This window comes from Pseudophryne corroboree, chromosome 6 (genome assembly GCF_028390025.1).
Source record: "Pseudophryne corroboree isolate aPseCor3 chromosome 6, aPseCor3.hap2, whole genome shotgun sequence".
Lineage (NCBI taxonomy): Eukaryota > Metazoa > Chordata > Amphibia > Anura > Myobatrachidae > Pseudophryne > Pseudophryne corroboree.
Window position 1 is genome coordinate 357,027,481 of NC_086449.1, and position 23,032 is coordinate 357,050,512.

The 23,032-nt window shown below is 43.9% G+C and overlaps 1 protein-coding gene across 1 annotated transcript; it reads left to right on the forward strand.

Moving 5' to 3' along the window:
• The first annotated feature begins 880 nt into the window (after positions 1-880).
• Positions 881-19,770, forward strand: LOC134935278 (regenerating islet-derived protein 4-like). The gene is made up of 5 exons (XM_063930440.1): positions 881-1,213; positions 2,850-2,947; positions 12,109-12,246; positions 12,890-13,004; positions 19,655-19,770. The coding sequence occupies exons 1-5, from the start codon at positions 1,006-1,008 to the stop codon at positions 19,720-19,722; spliced, it is 627 nt and encodes a 208-aa protein (XP_063786510.1). The 5' UTR covers positions 881-1,005; the 3' UTR covers positions 19,723-19,770.
• Positions 19,771-23,032: the final 3,262 nt, after the last annotated feature.

Genomic DNA, 23,032 nt, shown 5'->3' on the forward strand with positions numbered 1-23,032 from the left:
GTAATGCCCCCCGTAGTAGTGATGCTTACACACGTAACACCCCCGTAGCAGTGACGCTTACACACGTAACACCCCCTGTAGCAGTGACGCTTACACACGTAACGCTACCTGTAGCCGTGCCGCTTACTCATGTAACGCCCCCTGTAGCAGTGATGCTTAAACACGTAACGCCCCCTGTAGCAGTTCCGCTTACACACGTAACGCCCCCCTGTACCAGTGACGCTTACACACATAACGCCCCCTGTAGTAGTGATGCCTGCACACGTGACGTCCCCTGTAGCAGTGACGCTTACACATGTAACGCTCCCTGTAGCAGTGACGCTTGCACACTCCCCCCCCCCCCCCCCCCCTGTAGCAGTGACACTTACACACATAACACCCCCTGTACCAGTTCCGCTTACACACGTAACGCCCCCTGTACTAGTACCGCTTACATACGCCATATGGTGCGAGACACCCGCTGCAACTGAGACGCTCCAAGAGGAGTAGCATATCATATATTTATTTACATTTCTGCGTATTATATGCATCACAGATTCAGCCACACAGTGTGCTAGTGATGCTAGGCTGAGACTCTAACCACACAGGAATTGGATGCACACAAATACAAAGTTGCATATTAAGCACAACAGATTTTGGCATGAGAAAAGCTGCAGCTATTTGCATGGATCCCTTATGTACAGATTCAGTCTCAGTCACACAGAGGTACAAATGAAGCACATCATAGTTGTCTGCATACTGCATACATTTTAGGACCTGGTGCCCTGAATGGGCTATTTGGCGTGAGCATTAGCGTATAAAAACATATCTGTAGTTCCTGTTGCTATAATTAGTTGTACATAACAGATGTTCTGTGCTTAGTGCTTATCAGGGTTGGGCAGTAGTGACAAGAGCCTAAGTGCTGTAACCTAGAGAAACGTCCAGCTGTCACCATTGCCCACCACCCAGGGCAATGTCCAGAGTTACCAACATCTGACTCACTAACAATGACCACTCCCAGGGTATATGAGCACCTATGTGAATAATTACTATAAAGGCCAGTATGGACTAAAGACTAGAAGGAAATCATTGAAAATACTGGCCAAAGCCTACAGGACATCCAGCTCCCAGCTTCTTCTAGTCTCAGAAAATCAGAAACACAAAATGATCATTTCCTCAGGTTTCACGCTTGCTGTCCTGGGAATCTTAATCATCATGGTGGAGCTCACAGAGGGTAAGTTATTCTTTTCTACCAAAATGGTTATACAAACAGCTTCAGAATGAAAGTTCTACATCATACAATCTAATACACACATTTTTTATAAAGTCATTATGGCATGCTGCAGTGGCAAACGCAGGATTTTTAGAGGGGGGTTTCCGAATGCAGTCCACAATCTCTCACTCTGCGGAACATTGCAGCAAGTGCGGGAGTGGCAGAAGAACATAATAATAACTCTGCACATTAATGTAGACACTGCTCTATTTATACACTGGATACTGTATAGCGTATAGTAATAATATTTAACACTATAGATGGTATCAAACATATTTAAATAATATAAATAAATGCTCATGAAAAGTTAAACATACCACAATAAATAAATACACAAACATAATAGAACCAGTAGGAGACAGAACTGTATTTTCTAAGCACACATTCTCCCACCTCATGGTAAGGCTCCTGTCTCTTCTTCCTGGTAGCTATTCTCTGGTCCAGAGGACTAATTGAGGACTCAGATCCACACAAACAGCAAACTAGGCATGTGCAGCAGCTCTGCTCTGTCCTTTAAACTGCATGATGTGGTGGCAGCTCTAGTAATCGTATTACATACCATTACTATTATTGTCATAATTTGAGCCACTTGCCAAGAGGAGGGGGTTTCTGTGTAACCGGAAACCCGCCCTGCGTTTGCCTATGTGCTGCCATGGGAATAGGCTTGTCGTAGGAATCCTACATATGTTGGTATGTTCAGTTAATGTTAGTTGGCACCGCAGTAGATTGCTATAGAAGACCGGTGCATGTGTAGCCCTTCCCACGTCACAGCGGATATAGAATATGATGGCCACAGAATAGAGCTTAATGGACTTATTCAGATTTCTCACATTTTCCAGTTAATAATCAGCAAATATTTGTTGCCTCATTGTTGGAAACATAAATTATATACAACAGGACTCAAAAGAAAGAGCTAACGATAGCCCCTATCCGTCAACTTCTACTGTGCATAATGGGAAAGGGAGGGAGATCTGCCATAGCATGCAGTAGATATATTGGACGTGTTGGGGTTAGAAACAACCAGGGAAGCTACCACATACAGTACAGTTGGCAAAATTCAGTACTGTGCTCCATAAACACAGATAGTTTATGAAGATAATGTAAACATAGTATAATTATGCCACATTACAGTGCCCCTTTACCGTTATATCATCCACTACACACACTCTTACTGAAAATGTAATGTCACACAATTCAGGCTGGGCAATGGCTCATACCCAATAGCTTAGCTGGCAAATCTGAGAAATTGGTTTGCAACTTTATATCCTGGCTCCAGCCCCCCCCCCCTAAACCTCTGGGCCCCATAGCAATGGTATCCCTAGTACCCACTATAGTTACGCCCATGGTGACACTGAATTCTCTGCTTAAACATCCGTTTATTTTTTTGGCAGAATTGCTTGATAAATAGGCCCCTACCTGAGACAGTAAGTGTATTTCATAAATCTGTAACTATACTGTGACTTTGTATCTGTTTTTATATTTGTCACATATTTCATCTCCAGTTACCATGAATATCCTCAGGCAGTGTTGATGACACGTGTGTTTTTACATTTTCAGTTTTGTATAGTAACCTCCACATTTGTTTCTCCATCTTAAGCTGCTTCAGTCCGCTCCTCATGTCCCCCTGGTTGGTTCTTCTACAGATCGCACTGCTATGCAGTCAGTAAGATCCCAGCAAAATGGGCTGATTCAGAGGTAATTTATGGATTATTGGAACAATGAATGAATGTGCTTAATGTGAGGCAGTCACTGCAATACTCCTTATTAGTGTCAACATAACTGTACCTGGAAATGTTTTTTTCAATATTGCCGGGTGTCTGCAGGAACGTAAGCATCAGCACTATGTATAGCAGGCACATCCGCTGACCAGAGCAATCAGCACCTCCCTGCTGTATCAGCCCGCCCCTCAGACTCCCATTGGCCAGTTGACACAGAAGTCACACCAATCCCAAAGGGATGCAGTTAATTTTTCAATAGAGAGTGGGAATAAAACCTGTGGTGAGCACAGCGAGCCACCAAGCCTGCAAGGGACCTTTTTGCGATCGCCCTAGTGCCGGCATACTGACGGCCGGGATGCTGTTGTCGGTATACGGACAGCCGGCATCCTAAGCATCGGTAAATCATACTGAACCCTTCCCAAAGAGTGAAAAACAAAACCCTTTTTTACACTTCATATTTTAAGCTATAATGACACTGGACTGAGCAGTGACACAGGGCCTAATTCAGAGTTGATCGCAGCAGAGAGAGTTAGATTCGGGTGGGGTATGTTCAAACTGAAATCTAAATTGCAGTGTAAAAATAAAGCAGCCAGTATTTACCCTGCACAGAAACAATATAACCCACCCAAATCTAACTCTCTCTGCTAATGTTATATCTGCCCCACCTGCAGTGTACATGGTTTTGCCCAACTGCTAACAAATTTGTTGCTGCGATCAACTCAGAATTACCCCCACAGTGCGAGTATAAAGTACATACTTTCTGTCCTGTAAGTATGTGGAAGCATCATTTATGTCTTCTAAGCATATAGGGTTATGCAGAGTCTGTAGCAGTTTTTGCCAAAATAGCAAAAACTGCTATGGATAAAATTGCATGCTGGGGGGGCACCCGCACAAGGCAAGGCCGCCCAGCATGTGTAGCGCCTCCCAGCGTTGAGATCGTAGTTCAATTGTGATGGCATTTCAGTAACCTCGAAATAAAAGTAGATTCCTGAATGCACAGCCAGGCTGCGTATTTAGGCACACCGCCGCCATGTTTCCTATTGCAGGAAACGCAGGCAACGTCATCCGGCCAGCCCGAAAACTGCCATGACACGCTTGCTTTTCCTGCGCCACTCTCCCCCAATGCCACAATGCCTCCCCTGACTGCCCTCCACCTATCAATCACTATGCGATCACATCCTTCTGGAATGCGATTGCATAGTGAAAGTCCGTACATGCACTATGCAGGCAGCCAAACGCAGTTGTTTGCGATTTTGCTAAATTAGGGTCCACATCTAAATACCCCCATAGTTCCTAAACTTCCTATAGAGAGAAAATATAAGATTATAAAGCAACAATGATGGGGGAAAAGTAATAGCTTTGCTTTCGTACAAGAATAAAACAAAGTTAGAGATATTTTCCACTAAGTGTCAGTATGATAATCAGAGGGAGAACAGTCTTGCAGGAAATGCCACTTTCAGTACGGGATCCGGTCTGAAGATCGACACTGTCTAGGTCGACAATGTTTAGGTTGACCACTATAGGTCGACAGTCACTAGGTCGACAGGGTTTCTAGGTCGACAGGTCAAAAGGTCGACATGAGTTTTTCTTTTTCTTTTTTTTGAACTTTTTCATACTTAACGATCCACGTGGACTACGATTGGAATGGTAATCTGTGCCAAGTGAAGTGAGGCACCTTGCCCGAAGCATGGCGAGCGAAGTGAGCCATGCGGGGGGGACACGGTGCACTAATTCGGCTTCCCGGTCACTGTATGCAGAAAAGAACACACACACAAAAAACTCATGCCGACCTTTTGACCTGTCGACCTAGCACATGTCGACCTAGAAACGCTGTCGACCTTCAAACCCTGTCGACCTAGTGACTGTCAAGCTATAGTGGTCGACCTAAACATTGTCGACCTAGACACTGTCGATTTGATGATCCACATCCTTTCAGTACATGGTAGCTCCTTTAGATAATGCTTTACCTACTGGGTTTTGATGCTATATCTTGCGCTAACACTGGGGACAGATTTAGGGGTAGGTCCCCACCACCAGGATGATGCAGGACGTATGCTATTTTGCTAATGCATGCTAATATTACATTATTGCCAAGGGGGGTCATTCCGAGTTATTCGCTCGTTGCCGATTTTCGCTATGCTGCAATTTGTTACTAATTGCGCATGCGCAAGGCACGCAGGGCGCATGCACTTAGTTATTTAACAAAAAACTTAGCAGTTTTGCTGTGGATCCTGCTGCGCTTTTCAGTCGCACTGATGATCGGTGAATGATTGACAGGAAAGGGGCATTTCTGGGTGGTAACTGAGCGTGCTAAAAAACGCAGGCGTGTCAGGGAAAAACGCGGGAGTGTCTGGAGAAACGGGGGAGTGGCTGGCTGAACGCAGGACGTGTTTGTGATGTCAAACCAGGAACTAAACGGTCGAGGCGACACGGGTCCTGTTCACAGTGTATGGGAGGGCGGCGCTGGGAGATCATGTGATCTCCCAGTGCCGTCCCTGCCGCGTCACTAGCAGCGTCACCAACCCGGCAATATGCCGGGTTGGTGAGCGCTGTGGGAAAGGGGGCTGTAGCACAGGTCGCAGCCGTATCAGGCGACACGGCTGCGACACTTGCTACAGTGGAAAAGGGGTATAACTCTATCAGCAAATGTTATATCTGCCCCACCTGCAGTGCACATGGTTTTGCCCGTTAGCTAACAAATTTGCTGTTGCGATCAGGTCTGATTTAGGCCCCATTTCTGTCCCTTTAGGTAAAATAAGCCAACCTTCTGCTGTTCCACCTATAAAGACAACATTTGTTGCCAGAGGGTATGCTTACTCTAGCTGAAGGACCTATTCTCCTGTTTACATGATATTGTTAATGCTATTGTTAGCTCTTCCAGATTTTCTTAGTTTTTTCCCCAGGACAAGCATCCATTATGAGTGACTATTGTTATAGTCTTGATTACAATCCATTCATAGACTACCATCTTGGCTCTATTTAAATCAATGTGCATTACATCTTTTATGTTTGCAAGTGCTATTTTGTGAAAATTGCAATGAAATAATTTAAAGTATAATTTGCACTAAATAGCACCTTTATATGTTTTTGTTGGGTCCACTTACATCTTGGGGTGTTTTAGAGAAGAGTGCCACAGGGTATATTGGTAGATTTACAAAAGTGGAAATGTTGGCCATAGCAACCAATCAGATTTAGGCTATTATTTTCTAAATGGTGCTAGATAAATAAGTAGAATCTGATTGGTTGCTATGGGCAACATCTCCAATTCTCTAAACCCACACTTTAGTAAATATAACCCAGATAAGGTCTCCTTATTACACATATTGGTATACTGTTAGCAGTGTACTGAGATAGCGGCAAATATTTTTTGAGGGGTGTAACATTTTTCGCCAAGGTACAGCATGCTGTAACACCATCCCTGCTCAGTGGGGCTACGTTTACACCACTCACCTCCTCCCACCTGCCTGCGCACATTTCTGCTCTTCTGTCATGCAGTACTTTTACTCCCCAAACCTACTGTATGTCATACTTACCCACTTGGCATAGGCTTGGAAGTTCATAAAATGGGAGGTTGGTAGGGCATAAAGACAATGCGGGGAATTCAAATGTTTGAAAAGTTGGTTGGGTGTCTGTTTTTTCCTATTAGATAGGAAAAAACAGACACCCAACTGACTTTTCAAACAATTGAATATCCCCCAAATATGTCTTTGGTGGGTAAAGTGATGGGAATTGCATTATCACACTGGAAATCACTCATCATGGTAACATGAGGGGGTGACAATATGATGAAAAAGTTGAGGCAGGAGAAAGTAAAATAAAAATGCAAGGTACAAGGCAAAATGATAGTGCACAATGACACACTCTAGTAAATTAGAGGAGCTACGGAGCTCACAAACTATTAGGTCCGTGATTTCTTTATCTACAACCGCCGTGCATAGCTGTATAACATTTGTAGTGCAGCACCTATTAACATAGGGGACACTGATTAAGTATTTTGCTACACTGATTAAATCTAAACTGCTTCTCTGCAATGTAAATCTGCATACTGAAATGTATTTTGTATCAAATGCAATATTATGTTAAAAAACTAAATAATTTTTCTTTAAAACATTTTAACTAAACAGTAAGTAAGAATAACAACAAGTGGAAGCGTGGCGCACCTTACGCTGACTGTGAGTGTCACTTTACATTTTTACCTCCAACCTGCCAGGAAGCTGCTGCTCCGTAAATTAAATACTGTTGTTGATTTAGAAACTATATATACAGATGTGTTCTCGCTTCTTTGCTGTAGTCGCGCCAAACAGCCTCTCTTGTCACGCCAAGCTTTAACCAATTCCTGTAGCAGCTGATTATGTGAAGTTGTTGGCGTAATTAGATGCTTATTTGAAACTAGTCTCAACAGAAGCAACAAGGATAGAGAAGAAAGACCCAATGCTTTACTTACTCCCCAGTCAAAAATCTGGTATACAGCACTTGAGAAAAAAAATAATAATATTGTATTTGGAGAAAGCAATCACTTCCAACACTGTTGGTTAATGATAGTGAGACTGTGTATTTTGAATTCCACTGGTTCTATAGGGTCTATTTACTAAGCCTTGGAGAGAGAGATAAAGTGGACGGAGATAAATTACCAGCTAACCAGCTCCTAACTGTAATTTTTCAAACCCAGTCTGTGACATGGCAATTAGGAGCTGATTGGCTGGTACTTGTGTGATTTGTTTGTCATTTGTGTACATTAAAAAACGTATTATGCTATGCGATTTCCCCTCCAGTGTTTAATTTTTGCATGTACAATGAAATTGCATTGGAGGATTAATGACGACTGCTGTACATGAATTTGACATTGAACAGAATTTGACTTGATACTACGCAGCTCCATAAACAGGAGGGTGACAATGTTATATTTATATGCTTAGCGCTGGTGAAGGGCTGGCTCACATTACTGCTTTATGGTACTTTAGGGCCTAATTCAGATCTGATCACAGCAGCAAATTTGTTAGCTAATGGGCAAAACCATGTGCACTGCAGGGTGGGGCAGATATAACACGTGCAGAGAGAGTTAGATTTGGTTTAGGTTAGGTTATATTGTTTCTGTGCAGGGTAAATACTGGCTGCTTTCTTTTTACACTGCAATTTAGATTTCAGTTTGAACACACCCCACCCAAATCTAAAGGGCCCCATACACTAGAGCGATAATGCCTGTTTTCATCCGATTTCGGGCATTCGGCACGACATATCGGATGAAATCGGACATTTTGGAGGTGTTTCCGATCCGATGCACGTTCCCGTGAGCATCGGATCGGATCCTCCAGATTGAATGTGCTGCACATTCAATCAGGTCCGACCTGGGGGCATGGCTGGGATCGCCCGGGATCGCCCAAGATACATCGTATGCAAAAGGACAGCATATGATGTATCTTGGGTGATCCTGCCCCCCGAGAGGCTGCCGGGGTGATCGCCTGCGACATGTGGTCGCATAAGTGTATGGGGCCCTTAACTCTCCCTGCACATGTTATATCTGCCCCCCTGCAGTGCACATGGGGGGACATTTACGACCTGATCGCACGCTAGGATTTTTCGCTGCGATGCACTCAGGTCACTACTGCGCATGCATATGCACCACAATGCGCAGGCGCGTCGTACGGGTACAAAGCGGATCGTTGCTGAGCGATGAATTTAACAAAGAATTTATTCACACAGCCAATCGCAAGGAGATTGACAGGAAGAGGGCGTTTGTGGGTGTCAACTGACCATTTTCTGGGATTGGTAGGAAAAATGCAGGCATGTCTAAGCGATTGCAGGGTGGGTGTCTGACGTCAATTCCGGACAAGAACAAGCTGAAGTGATCGCAGCGGCTGAGTAAGTTCTGAGCTACTCAGAAACTGCACAAAACTTTTTTGTAGTGCTCGGCTGCACATGCGTTCGTACACTTGTAAAGCAAACATACACTCCCCTATGGGGGTCATTCCGACCTGTTTGCACGCTGACGTTTTTCGCAGTGCAGCGATCAGGTCACTACTGCGCATGCGTATGCACCGCAATGCGCAGGTGCATTGTACGGGTACAAAGCGGATCGTTGCTGAGCGATGGATTTAACAAAGAATTCATTCGCACAGTCGATCGCAAACAGGAAACAGAAAGAGGGCGTTTCTGGGTGTCAACTGACCGTTTTCTGGAAGTGTTTGTAAAAATGCAGGCGTGTCTAAGTGTTTGCAGGGCTGGTGTCCTCTATTCCCAACCTCTTTCGGGTATTATCAGCTTATTCCTCCCCTTCTGGGTATAAAATCAATTATTCAAAGTCGGAGGCTCTACCATTGCATTCATCACTGGATGCTAAATCTTTATTGGCCTGCAATTTTAATTTTGCTAGGCGCTCTAAAAACTTTGTTACTTGGGTGTATTTCTCACAGTCTCGTATAAATCCCAGATCCAGGAGAATTTTCCCAGTCTATTTGCTTTCATCCTGTCTGATTTACAGGTCTGGCAGAAGCAAATTATCTTGTGGTTCGGAAGAATGGCGGCAGTCAAAATGAATATACTGCCTAGATTTCTTTATCTTATACAAACCATTCCTGTTCGTATCCCAGCTGAAGCACTGCGTGGACTGCAGATAGAAATTATTAAATTTATCTGGATGGATAAAGCTCCCCAGATTAAAAGCATCTCTTTTAACTAGAAACTTGCATAAAGGTGGCAGAGGTCTTCCTGAATTACAGAAGTACTATCTTTCAACCCACCTAAGCCAAGCCCTCACTTGGTTCGCCTTCCCTGTTAGTTTACCTTGGGTGCAAATAGAGATGGCTGAAGCTAACCTCTCTTACCTAGTTTCATTACTGATACCTACCAGTGCAGGCAGGGGGTGCCAGGTTTCTAACCTCTCCACTTCTTTCACCCCCTCAGTTTGGCTTTTCTACACCTGTTGTTTTGGTCTTATAATTTATCCCTCCTCACTTATCCCCTTGTTGGGATAACCCCGGTTTTCCTCCAGGATTCTCGAAGACTTATTCACACTCTTGATACCAGATTCCCACCTGTACTAGATTTGTCACAGACATTATCGAGGGCTCATCTTGGTGTACATTAGATACCATATCTCAAAAATTTCAGATTCCCCGTCCCAGGCCTTTTGAATATTTTCAGTTACGTTCTTTCCTAAACTCTCTGCATAAATCATCTGTCTTTAGATGTTTGACCCCATTCAAGAGGCTTTGTTATCACTCTCCACTTCGTAGGGGCATTATTACTATTTTATATTCCATGCTCGTCTCCACGGGTCTGGACCCTGCATTGCAAAGTCGCTGGGAGAGGGATTTAGGCCCTTCTCCAGGAGACCATGCCTGGAAGATCATAAGACAAAATGTCGCTCGATCCTCTATATCCTCCCTTATCAAAGAAAACTCACCGCCCCCCCCTCTCACCGCCTCATCTCTTCCTCTATTTTTTCCTCTTTCTTCTTTACTTACCCTTCTCTTCTTTTCCCACTTCTTTTTCCTTTCTTTTTCTTCTATTCTTTTCTCCTTTTTTCTTTTCTTGATTCTTAATTTCTTTAGTTTTGCAAATATATATTAAAATGCAATGCATCTCTTTTGTCAGTCTATTCTGTGGAACCACATTGTGAAGTTTTGTGCTTTAAATTGTTGCTGGATATTAATGTATCACCATTTACTTTTTGTATGGTTCTGTATGTATGTAAAAGGTCGACAGGTACAAAAGGTCGACAGGTTTAAATGGACAACATGACGCAACATGACAATGATCAACACACATGTGGTGGGTGTTTTTTTTTTTTTTTTTAACTGTTTCATAATTTTCCATCCACGTGTTCTACAATTGGGAATAATAACCTTGCCCGAAGCATTGTGAGCGAAGCAGTACACTAATTGGGATCACGTGGTTTCAAATGGTAAATGGCATCCCCCCCCCAAAAAAAAAAATTGTGTTAACCCTTTTTGTGACCTTTTCAGGTGTCTACCTTTTGACCTTTTTTGTGACCTTTTCAGGTGTCGATCTATTGACCTTGTCAACCTTTTGACCCTGTAGACCTCTTGCATGTTGACTACATGGGGTCGACCTAATTATGGTCAACCTAATGATCCACAGCCAATGATGTGTGGAAGGACGCTGGCGACCAACCTAAGTAAGTGAGGGGAAGGTATCACTTTCAAAACAAGTCTTGAAGTTCTATTTACAATTTTGTCAAAAAGCCACCATTCTTCCATTAAGAAACTGAAAGCTAATATGTATTTATTGATAGTACACCTGTCTGTGGAACTCTTTTCATTAATGTCCCGCACACAACTATCGCTGGTGCAAGAAATCCAACTGGAATCAACCTGATCGCTGCACACGCACTTTTCTAAATATCCAGAATTTCCATCTGCATGTTAATGGCAAACTACATGCAAACGCCCTGTTGAGACATGGTTACACAAGTGGAACTCTGAATCAGGCACCCCTAGGTTCTGGTACTGCTGACTGAGAAGCTTTCTTGGCTCTGCTACATCAAACTTTAGGGAATACATACTATATCCCAGGTGTCAGGATGCCGGCAGTCACCTGATCGACCATTACATTCCGATACGGTAAGTATTTCTACCTCCCCGTCCACGTCCCACTGCCCCCTACCCTTATCCTCCGGGGAGAAGGCTAGGGCTAACCCTACTGGGTTGTCAACTAGGGATAACCCTAACCCTCCCTAGTGCCTAACCCCGCCTCTCCCCCCGGGCCCTAACCCCACCCCCGATACTCACCTTTGGGATGTCGGCTGTTGGTGATCTGGTGCAGGTCTCTTGAGTGGTGTCAGGATTCCGGCGTCAGTCACATGACCGACGGCATCCCGACAGCCAGTATGCGAAATTTATACCATCTAAAGGTACTGTTAGAGCACATTTCAGTTTACAATTTGGATATGGAAGATCGCATGACATTATTTACACTAATATCATTTGTATAAATGTATTATTAATAACTGTATATTTACAAAATGGGTTCTACCATGTTTTACTTTCATTGTTCTACAATGAAATACATTTGTTGTTGATTCTCTATAGTTCATTTTGTGTCACTTACTTGGAATACTGTAAAAGCATTCTGTTTTCTGTAGGAAATAGTCTATAAGAAAAGATCTCTCTTTTTTAGTACGAGTGTGTAAGTTACGGACATGGTGCCCACCTGGCTTCTATTATGGATGATTCCGAAGCCTCAATCATTGCAAGCCATGTGTCGGCTAGCCAGGATTCTGATGGAGTGTGGATAGGACTGCATGACCCTGACCAGGTGTGTAACATACATCCATACAGTAGGATGGCATTTCTTACAATCTCCTCTAGCTAATACATAACTGTCCGATGTGTGTGGTGAAACCCCAAAACACCAGGGGAAAGAGAATTCCTTTGTTTGGAGCACTCTTTTGAATGTCTTTGTGAAAAATGATATGTTTATTTTTAATTAAAACTTAGGTTTTATTAATCAAATTCAAATATAAAAGTTTATTAGGGTGTACAATTTAAATATAAATATCAATATTTCCCCTTTAGGTTTAAATATTAGACGTGGTCTTCGCCCTTGTGGAAAAAATATCTGGGCAAGATCAATCCATCATAGCTGGATATATTTCTCAAGCATAAAAATAGAGACAGTAATCTGTCTTGGTTGCAGCAGGCAGCGACTATCAATATAGTAATAAATAACTAAATGTTGTGAACAATTGCTTTGGATAATATTCTATTCGGTGTGTCTCCTCTCATTTGTCTCCTATGTATGTTTCTGATGATTAAAGGATTGAAATAGAAGTCGTATTGTTTCCTTCCGTGATCATAGATACGTCCACAAAAACACCGACCTCTAGCTAGCAGAAAGGTTAAGAGACAGTGGAGAGGAATCTGTGTCATCTCTAATGTTGCCAATGTTTCAATTACAGAATGGTCGTTGGAAGTGGACTGATGGATCCATGTTTAACTATTTAGCATGGAAATCTGGGGTCCCAGATAATGCCAAAGGGAAGGAATTTTGCGTTGTGCTCATCAATGGCTCTAGTGAGTAGATATTCAAAATGTAATGTCTTCAAATTGAAAGTTTTAAAAACACATAGGTTATAGTCTATACAAATGTATAGATTTATTACTGCTCTTACATGAATATTGTAAATGGACATTAGTGGTACAGATTGTACTGAATACACTTTTTAATAGATAAGGGAAACATTATACTAAGGGTAACTATGAATATGCATAGCTATCCTTCTCAACTTAGACTGGGCAGCACAAAGTAACATGCTTTGAGCATTTAGATTATATGCTAGTCATGCTACTAAATATATAATTTGCTATACAATCTGGTAGTTATCGCATTGTGTGTCAGATGGAGTCAGTTAATGTAGCACATGCTCCTCACACTGGGGCAGATGTATTAATCCTGGAGAAGTGATAAAGCAGTAATAAGGCAAATGCTACCAAGAAACCATGCAGGTGTAAGAAACACCTATGGTATGAAATGTAAACTATGTTTACAGTAATGAGTGATATGTAGTATTTATTTATTTTTAAACAGTTTCTTATATAGCGCAGCATATTCCGTTGCGCTTTTCAATTGGAAACAATAATAGAACAAACTGGGTAATAACAAACAGTCATAGAGGTAGAAAGGCCCTGCTCGTAAGCTTACACTACCATACCTCCCAAATCCTGAAATCCGAAGTCGGGACCTCTTGCTCATGCTCACGAAAAAGAGGCGTTCTTTGGCACGTGCTCCAAAAAAGGGGCATTGCCTCTGTAAAAGGGGGAGTGGCTTCATGGAAATGCTGCGACTGTGAGCAAAGCCTCTGTTTTCCGTCTGTTTTCTATGAGCTGCTGGCATAACCCCAGTCCCTCTGTCTCCCGTGAATAGCCAATTTGCCAAATTGCAAAGGACTGTATGATGTAGTCACACAGCAATGTGTGCCAAGGGTCAGGAGGATGTGAAGTTAATAAAGACAAAACGTGTATAGAGTGGATGTAGGCTGTGTAGGAGGTTGTGGAATTTGCTAAACTTGTCTGAGGAGGTGAGTTTTCAGTGAACGCTTGAAGGTCTGGAAACTAGAGGAAAATCCACAGAGTGGATGAAGCTCGAAGAAGATCTTGCAATCATGAATGGGAGAGAGTAATACGTGTGATGAGAGATGCAGATCTTGTGCAAAGCAGAGAGGTTGGGTTTAGTAATGTTTTGAGGTAAGAGAAGAGATGTATGATGGTGTAGTTTGGTTAATGGCCTTGTGTGTGAGTAAAAGTATTTTATATTGAATACGGTACAATATAGATAAATGATGGAGGGACTGACAGAGCGGATCAGCAGATGAGGAACATTTAAGCCCAGTACTCACGGGCCGATCAAGGAGAGATGCGTGCTGAGCGAACCGCTCAGCACACATCTCTCCTGCCGCTCAGCACAGCGCGATCTGTGCTGAGCGTGCGGGGGGAGACGGGGGGGCCGCTCACTTCACCCAGCGGGTGAGGTGAGCGACCCGCTAGATTGGCCTGCATGCAGGCCAATCTAGCAGCGGCGATAGCGATGTGCGGGGCCGCGCATCGCTATCGCCGAGGGGGCTACACACGGAGCGATCCTGCCGATATTCTAAGCAATCTAGTCAGATTGCTTAGAATATCGCTCCGTGAGTACCCCCCTTTAGCGAGGAAGATTAGCCTCGCAGCTGCATTCAGAATGGATTGTAGTGGTAAGAGTCTGTTCTTGGTAAAGACCAGTAAGGAGACAATTGCAATAATCAATGCGGAAGATAAGGATTGCTTGCATGTTTGCAGTGTCTAATGTAAGGTATGGTCGTATATTTGATATGTTTTTTTAGACACATGCAACATGATTTTGAAACGGATTGAATGTGGGGAACAAAGGATAGTTCAGAGTCAAGGGGGTATATTTACTAAGGTCCCGATTTTGACCGAGATGCCGTTTTTTCTTCAAAGTGTCATCTCGGTAATTTACTAAGCAAAAATCACGGCAGTGATGAGGGCATTCGTAATATTTTGGAAGTCCTAGGAAAAAATCACGAATCAATACACCATCGGTCAAATACGCCTGCAATTTGCTAGAAATCTGTAATTTACTGATAAATGCAAAACACAAACACTGCCAACAATAGCCAAACACTGCCGTGATAAAATACAAATCGTGAAAAAGTGCTAAAAAAAAACAGACCTGCTTTTTTATCCCGTGTTTGTATAGGCATGCACGGATCCATGAGATCCGTGCATGTTTTTCAGTGGGAAGGGGGGGAAATGTTCTAAATTTTCAGAAAAAAAATTGCGTGGGGTACCCCCTCCTAAGACAAACCAGCCTCGGGCTCTTTGAGCTGATCCTGGTTGCAGAAATATGGGGAAAAAATGGACAGGGGTTCCCCCATATTTAAGCAACCAGCATCGGGCTCTGCGCCTGGTCCTGGTTCCAAAAATACGGGGGACAAAAAGAGTAGGGGTCCCCCGTATTTTTGAAACCAGCACCGGGCTCCACTAGCTGGACAGATAATGCCACAGCCGGGGGTCACTTTTATACAGTGCCTTGCGGCCGTGGCATCAAATATCCAACTAGTCACCCCTGGCCGGGGTACCCTGGGGGAGTGGGGACCCCTTCAATCAAGGGGTCTTCCCCCCAGCCACCCAAGGGCCAGGGGTGAAGCCCGAGGCTGTCCCCCCCATCCAATGGGCTGCGGATGGGGGGCTGATAGCCTTTTTGAAAAGTGAATGATATTGTTTTTAGTAGCAGTACTACAAGGCCCAGCAAGCCTCCCCCGCAAGCTGGTACTTGGAGAACCACAAGTACCAGCATGCGGCGGAAAAACGGGCCCGCTGGTACCTGTAGTACTACTACTAAAAAAATACCCCAATAAAGACATCACACACACCTTGAAAGTATAACTTTAATACATCCATCCACACCTCCATATACACATACTTACCTTATGTTCCCACGCAGGTCGGTCCTCTTCTCCAGTAGAATCCATGGTGTACCTGTAGAAAAAATTATACTCACATAATCCATGGTTGAAGGCTCCTCGGTAAATCCTTTTGTAATCCACGTACTTGAAAAAATAAAAAAACGGATACCCGACCACGAACTGAAAGGGGACCCATGTTTTCACATGGGCCCCCTTTCCCCGAATGCCAGAAACCCACTCTGACTGATGTCTAAGTGGGTTTCTTCAGCCAATCAGGGAGCGCCACATTGTGGCACCCTCCTGATCGGCTGTGTGCTCCTGTACTGTCTGACAGGCGGCACACGGCAGTGTTATAATGTAGCGCCTATGCGCTCCATTGTAACCAATGGTGGGAACTTTCAGGTCAGCGGTGAGGTCACTTTCGGTCAACCGCTGACCTGAAAGTTCCCACCATTGGTTCCGGCCAGGGGTGACTAGTTGGATATTTGATGCCACGGCCGCAAGGCACTGTATAAAAGTGACCCCGGCTGTGGCATTATCTGTCCAGCTAGTGGAGCCCGGTGCTGGTTTCTAAAATACGGGGGACCCCTACTCTTTTTGTCCCCCGTATTTTTGGAACCAGGACCAGGCGCAGAGCCCGATGCTGGTTGCTTAAATATGGGGGAACCCCTGTCCATTTTTTTCCCATATTTTTGCAACCAGGATCGGCTCAAAGAGCCCGAGGCTGGTTTGCCTTAGGAGGGGGGACCCCACGCAATTTTTTTTTTTACATTTAAACTTTTTTTTTTTAACAAAGTGCACAATGAAGCCCAGCACGGATCTCTCAGATCCGGCCGAGATTCATTGTATTAAAGTCGGCAGTGTTTTACAAGTCACTCACGTAAAACACTGCCAAAAAAAACGAATGACATCGACATCGGAAAACCCGAAAATGCAGAATTCGGCAGCTTAGTAAATTAGTCGTAATCAATTCAAAAAGTTGCATATTTACACTTTCGATGTCATTCGTGATTGAACTTTGACCTCAAACGGGAAAATACGAATCTTAGTAAATTTACCCCATGGATGGCACCTAGGAAGCAAGCTTGTGTAGTATTATTATTATTATTATTATTATTAGTATTATTACATTTTATTTATAAGGCGCCATAAGTGTTTCGCAGCGCCGTACAAAGGAGAGTACAGGGAGACAAAACTTAGCCTTACAGTAAATAAATAACAAAAATAGAGTACAAGTAACAAAGAGCACCACAATTCTCAAAACATAATACAGCTAAGATGTAAGTAGCGAGGGAGTAATCATCGTACTACTTGGGGCTGGTGGCCATAGCTAGAGATCAGCCTTTACCAGCAGGAGAAAAAGTGGGTAAAGATGGTCACTGAGTAGGAGAGAGCTGCAAGTGAAATATGTCGAGATGAGGGCTTTGACAACAAGAGGAAAGTAGGATTGATTGTCAAATTGTCAACAGTTATCGAGATATCAGGTTGGTAACTACTAATGGCCAGTTGAAATATAATTCATTTTGTTTTGGAAATATTAAGTTTGAGGTGGCGAGATGACATCTAAGATGAAACTGCAGAAAGGCATTCAGTGACGAGGACCAAAACAGATGGTGACAAATCTAGGGAGGATAGGTAGAGTTGAGTATCATCTGCATACAGAGGATACTGAAGTCCAAAAGAGCTGATTAGTTTGCCAGGAGATGAGGTATAGATTGTAAGCTTGCGAGCAGGGCCTTTCTACCTCTACAGTATGTCTGTCTGTTTTTACCCAGTTTTGTAATAATAAATTGAGAAAAACAGAGGACCTAAGACTGAGCCTTGCGGTACTCCAACTGATCGAGGTAGTGAAGAGGAGGTGGATTCAGAGAAGTAAACACTAAAAGAGCAAATAGATAGGTAGGATGAGAACCAAGAAAGAGCTATGTCCTGAAGAACAGCAAAGATATCTAGAAGTATAAGAATTGAGTAATGAACTCTAGAATTAGAAGTGACCAGATTATTCACTATTTTAGTCAGTGCTGTGTCTGTGGTACTCAGTAAAGATCATTCACAAACAAGGAAAATAATGAAGTCCTAGCACAAATACCAGTTATTAATTTTTTGTAAAACACCTGCTTTTTTCCTGAATTTTTGGATCCCTCTTTTTGGGCACATGAATATGTTAATACCAGGGCCAAATGATAGGGGGCCCCCACACTGCTCACTGGCTGTCTCACAGCCACTCCGGGTCCTGACATTTGCCGGCTGTAGTTGTATTGCTGCTGCAGCCAGTAGGTATTAGGACCTGGGGCAGCTGTTACCGGAAGAACTGCTACCAAAAGTGCAACCAGCTAAGTCCCAGGAAGCCTGCTTACCCCCATACGATGGCTGGACTGCTCCCACTGGTGACATCTGATCATTCACTTCAGTGAGTAGCAGTGCATCTGACCGCTGCTGCTACAGGGTGACAGTCAGAGGTTACCCTCTGTGTCTTTGCTTCTCCTGCGTCCGCAGCATTGGCCAGAGTGGGTGGAGGCTTGAAATCAGTTTTGTTGATGTGGCCCCCACAACCTAGTTGCCCCAGGGCACCCGCAAGCCTTAAACTGGCCCTGGTTAACTAACATGCATTGAACAGGGTACACACAAATCAATGGAATTAAAGCATTAGGCAGTACAGTACAAATGTTGTATATTAAATAAAGATATCTTACTCGCATGACACTGTATATGAGGTTTCAACAGTTTCCGATTAAAGGGGCAAAGTAAATGAACTAAAGTTGCAACTATTTCTGAGGTGGTGTAAGAGTGACTCTAGGGAGTATTTTGAAGTTACCTTTTTCTTTTTGGAGCTAGTCACTTCTGTGTAGTACTTGCACTGCTGTAAAATGTTGTTGCGGACTCATGAAAGGCAAGAGCAAGAGTTTATATATGTGTATGAGTTACATTAGACTTTATATTATGCCAGAGAAAGTTATACCAGTTTGATCACTATATTGGGTACTAGATGTAATGCCTGGTGTTCACTCCCCTTTTACTCCTCATCTCTAACCTTCTCTCCCCCCCAACTCTTTCTCTCACCCCAACACTTTCTCCCTACACCACCCAGGGCCGGCAAGAGAAATCTTGGGGCCCGGTACACCAATTTCTCCGGGGCCCCCCACCCTGCCTTGACTCCCCCCCCCCCCCCCCCTTATAAAGTACAAAGTCGCTGTAAAAAAATTATATATATATATATATATATATATATATATACACACACACACACACACACACACACACACACACACACACACACACACACTGTATATATATATATATATATATATATATATACAGTATATATATTATAATTTATACATATACATATATATATATATATACATACACACACACACACACACACACACACACACACATAGAACTCACCATACACACATTTATATAGAATAATATGGCAGTACCTTGACATAGTATACAGTATGACAGGCTGTGAGGGTGCCATCCAGGCACGTAGGGAGCAGGGTTGGACAGAGGTAGTGCTGCGGGCAGCTGCTATAAGGAGCCCTGACTCACACAGTCAGTGTAGCCTGTGTTTGCTGCTCTGCTGCCCGGCTCTTCAAATGTATTAGGGGTCAGAGGTTTTTTATCAGCAATATATTTAATTATATAGATTAATCTACACAAAGAAGGAAAAAAGAAGGAAAATGTAAATCTGAAATAAACTGCATGTGTAGATGTGAGCATATTTCCTCATATTCCTATCTCTCTGCTCTTTTTCAGAATATAAGAAATGGAATGATGTTGGATGTGGGGGACTCAGAAACTATGTCTGTAAATTCAAACCCTGAAGTAGCATAATGCCATTAATTTTGGTTCATGATGAATTAATAAATTCTGTAATGTCATAATGTATTGTTGATTATTGTGTTAGTGAATGTGTTTATTGCAAGGGGTGCAAATGAGAACATGCTTGGTTACACAACTACTGACATTGACTTGATTGCAGCGTGCTGGGGACGTCTCCTAGACTGTGTCACAGAGTGGTTGTGGCCATGCCCATATGAGGTATATCTGTCAATTCCACCTCAAAACAGCACTGTCCCATTGAAATTGGGTTGATGGGCGGTATAAGCTGGTTGTATCTATTTTAATGCTGTATTTTACAGTTGGACTAGACCTCTGTTCACAACTCAAAATGAGGCTGAACATTTTTTCTTTTCCAGTTTGAGCCCAAACTGTACATTTTGCAACAACTAACTTCATTTGCTGCTAACTTTAAACAAGTATCGCTGCTTCCTTTGTACCATAAGCAAGTGAGTTGATGCCCAGTAAAGAGAGGGAATAAGGACAGAGTCAAAGAGGACTAGAAACATTCGAACTCTAGAGTACAGTGTACAAAGGTGTAGAAAAGTATACATTCCATGGGAGGTATTCAACGATCTCCCGTCTAAAGCGACAGGAGATTGCGGGGTTGATATTCAGTTGTAACTATTTATCGCACTGATAACACCCATAGAGGTCAGGTTTAGCCATGTAAAGCAGCTAAAACCAATCAAAATGCTATGTGCGATTGCGAAAAGTGCCGTTTGGGTACCCCAATGGGTCACTTTTCACGCATTTCAACTAGCCACCCCTCAAGGGGTGCGAGCTGAAACGCAGACGCCGGCAGCCGTCCATGCTCAAACTGAGCTGCAATTGAATAGCTGCATTGGGAGCCATCTGCTGGCTGCTGGTGGGAGGAACAATTGAATTCCGCCTTATGAGTTTACTATGGGGTATATGCAATTGCCGGTGAATTGCGGCAATTTTTCGCCCGTTTTTTAATTCGACCGTCGAATTCCGGCAGGTGGGTGCCGGAATTCTACATATTCAATAAAAAACGGATTCGACAGTGCCGCTGTCGAAAAACGGCCGATTTGACGGATTTTGATTAGATTTTTAAAAATGTTGAAAAAACTGTAAAAAAACCCGAAAAAAATTGCGTGGGGGTCCCCCCTCCTAAGCATAACCAGCCTCGGGCTCTTTGAGCCGGTCCTGGTTGCCAAAATACGGAGGAAAAAATGACAGGGGAGCCCCCGTATTTTAACAACCAGCACCACGCTCTGCGCCTGGTCCTGGTGCAAAAAATACGGGGGACAAAAAGAGTAGACAGATAATGCCACAGCCGGGGGTCACTTTTATACAGCGCCCTGTGGCCGTGGCATTAAATACCCAACTAGTCACCCATGGCCGGGGTACCCTGGAGGAGTGGGGACCCCTTCAATCAAGGGCCCCCCCCCAGCCACCCAAGGGCTAGGGGTGAAGCCCGAGGCTGTCCCCCCCATCCAAGGGCTGCGGATGGGGGGCTGATAGCCTTGAGTAAAATGCACGAATATTGTTTTTTTCAGAAGAACTACAAGTCCCAGCAAGCCTCCCCCGCAAGCTGGTACTTGGAGAACCACAAGTACCAGCATACGGGTGGAAAAACTGGCCCGCTGGTACCTGTAGTTCTACTGGAAAAAAATACCCAAATAAAAACAGGAGACACACACCGTGAAAGTAAAAGTTTATTTCATACATGCCGACACATACATACTTATCTATGTTGACCCGCCGACTACCACGTCTCCGACGATCCGGGGTACCTGTGAATAAAATTATACTCCCCTCAATCCAGTGTCCTGTGATTTGTAATCCACGTACTTGGCAAAAAAATAAACCGCATTAACCCGAACCAGACGGACTGAAAGGGGTCCCATGTTTACACATGGGACCCCTTTCCCCGAATGCAGAGACCCCCCGTGACTCCTGTCACAGAAAGGTCCCTTCAGCCAATCAGGAAGCGCCACTTCGTGGCACTCACCTGATTGGCTCTGCGCGTCTGAGCTCAGACGCGCATTGCACAGCCCCCTCCATTACTTTCAATGGTGGGAACTTTGTGGTCAGCGGTGAGGTCACCCGCGGTCAGCGGCTGACCGCGGGTAACCCCACCGCTGACCGCAAAGTTCCCACCATTGAAACTAATGGAGGGAGCTGTGCAATGCGCTGTCTTCCAGCTCAGACGCGCATACAGCCAATCAGGAGAGTGCCACGAAGTGGCGCTTCCTGATTGGCTGAAGGGACCTTTCTGTGACAGGAGTCACGGGGGGTCTCTGCATTCGGGGAAAGGGGTCCCATGTGTAATCATGGGACCCCTTTCAGTCCGTCTGGTTCGGGTTAATGCGGTTTGTTTTTTTGCCAAGTACATGGATTATAATAAAAGACCAGGACACTGGATCAGGTTAGTATAATTTTATTTTCAGGTACCCCGTACGTCGACATTGGAGACGAGGCCAGAGTCGGCATGTCAACATAGGTAAGTATGTGTGTCAGCATGTATGTAATAAAGTTATACTTTCACGGTGTCTGTGTCCTGTTTTTATTTGGGTATTTTTTTTGCAGTAGAACTACAGGTACCAGCGGGCCCGTTTCCCCCCCGCATGCTGGTACTTGTGGTTCTCAAAGTACCGGCTTGTGGGGGAGGCTTGCTGGGACTTGTAGTTTTTCTGCAAAAACAATATTCTTACATTTTACTCAAGGCTATCAGCCCCCCATCCGCAACCCTTGGATGAGGGGGAAAGCCTCGGGCTTCACCCCTGGCCCTTGGGTGGCTGGGGGGGACCCCTTGATTGAAGGGGTCCCCACTCCTCCAGGGTACCCCGGCCATGGGTGACTAGTTGGGTATTTAATGCCACGGCCGCAGGGCGCTGTAAAATAGTGACCCCCGGCTGTGGCATTATGTGTCCAGCTAGTGAAGCCCGGTGCTGGTACAAAAAATACAGGGGACCCCTACTCTTTTTGTCCCCCGTATTTTTTGCACCAGGACCAGGCGCAGAGCCCGGTGCTGGTTGTTAAAATACGGGGGATCCCCTGTCATTTTTCCCCCCGAATTTTGGCAACCAGGACCGGCTCAAAGAGCCAGAGGCTGGTTATGCTTAGGAGGGGGGACCCCACGCATTTTTTTTCTTCAGATTTTTACCATTCCATTAAAAAAAAATATATATATATATATATATATATAAATAATACTTGTGCCTCCAAAATAGACAAACCAAGTACCTAATCCCTTCTAATGTAAATAGATATGCTATTACCAATAAAAAAAACACCAAAAAAACATGTTTTTAAATTTTTTTATTA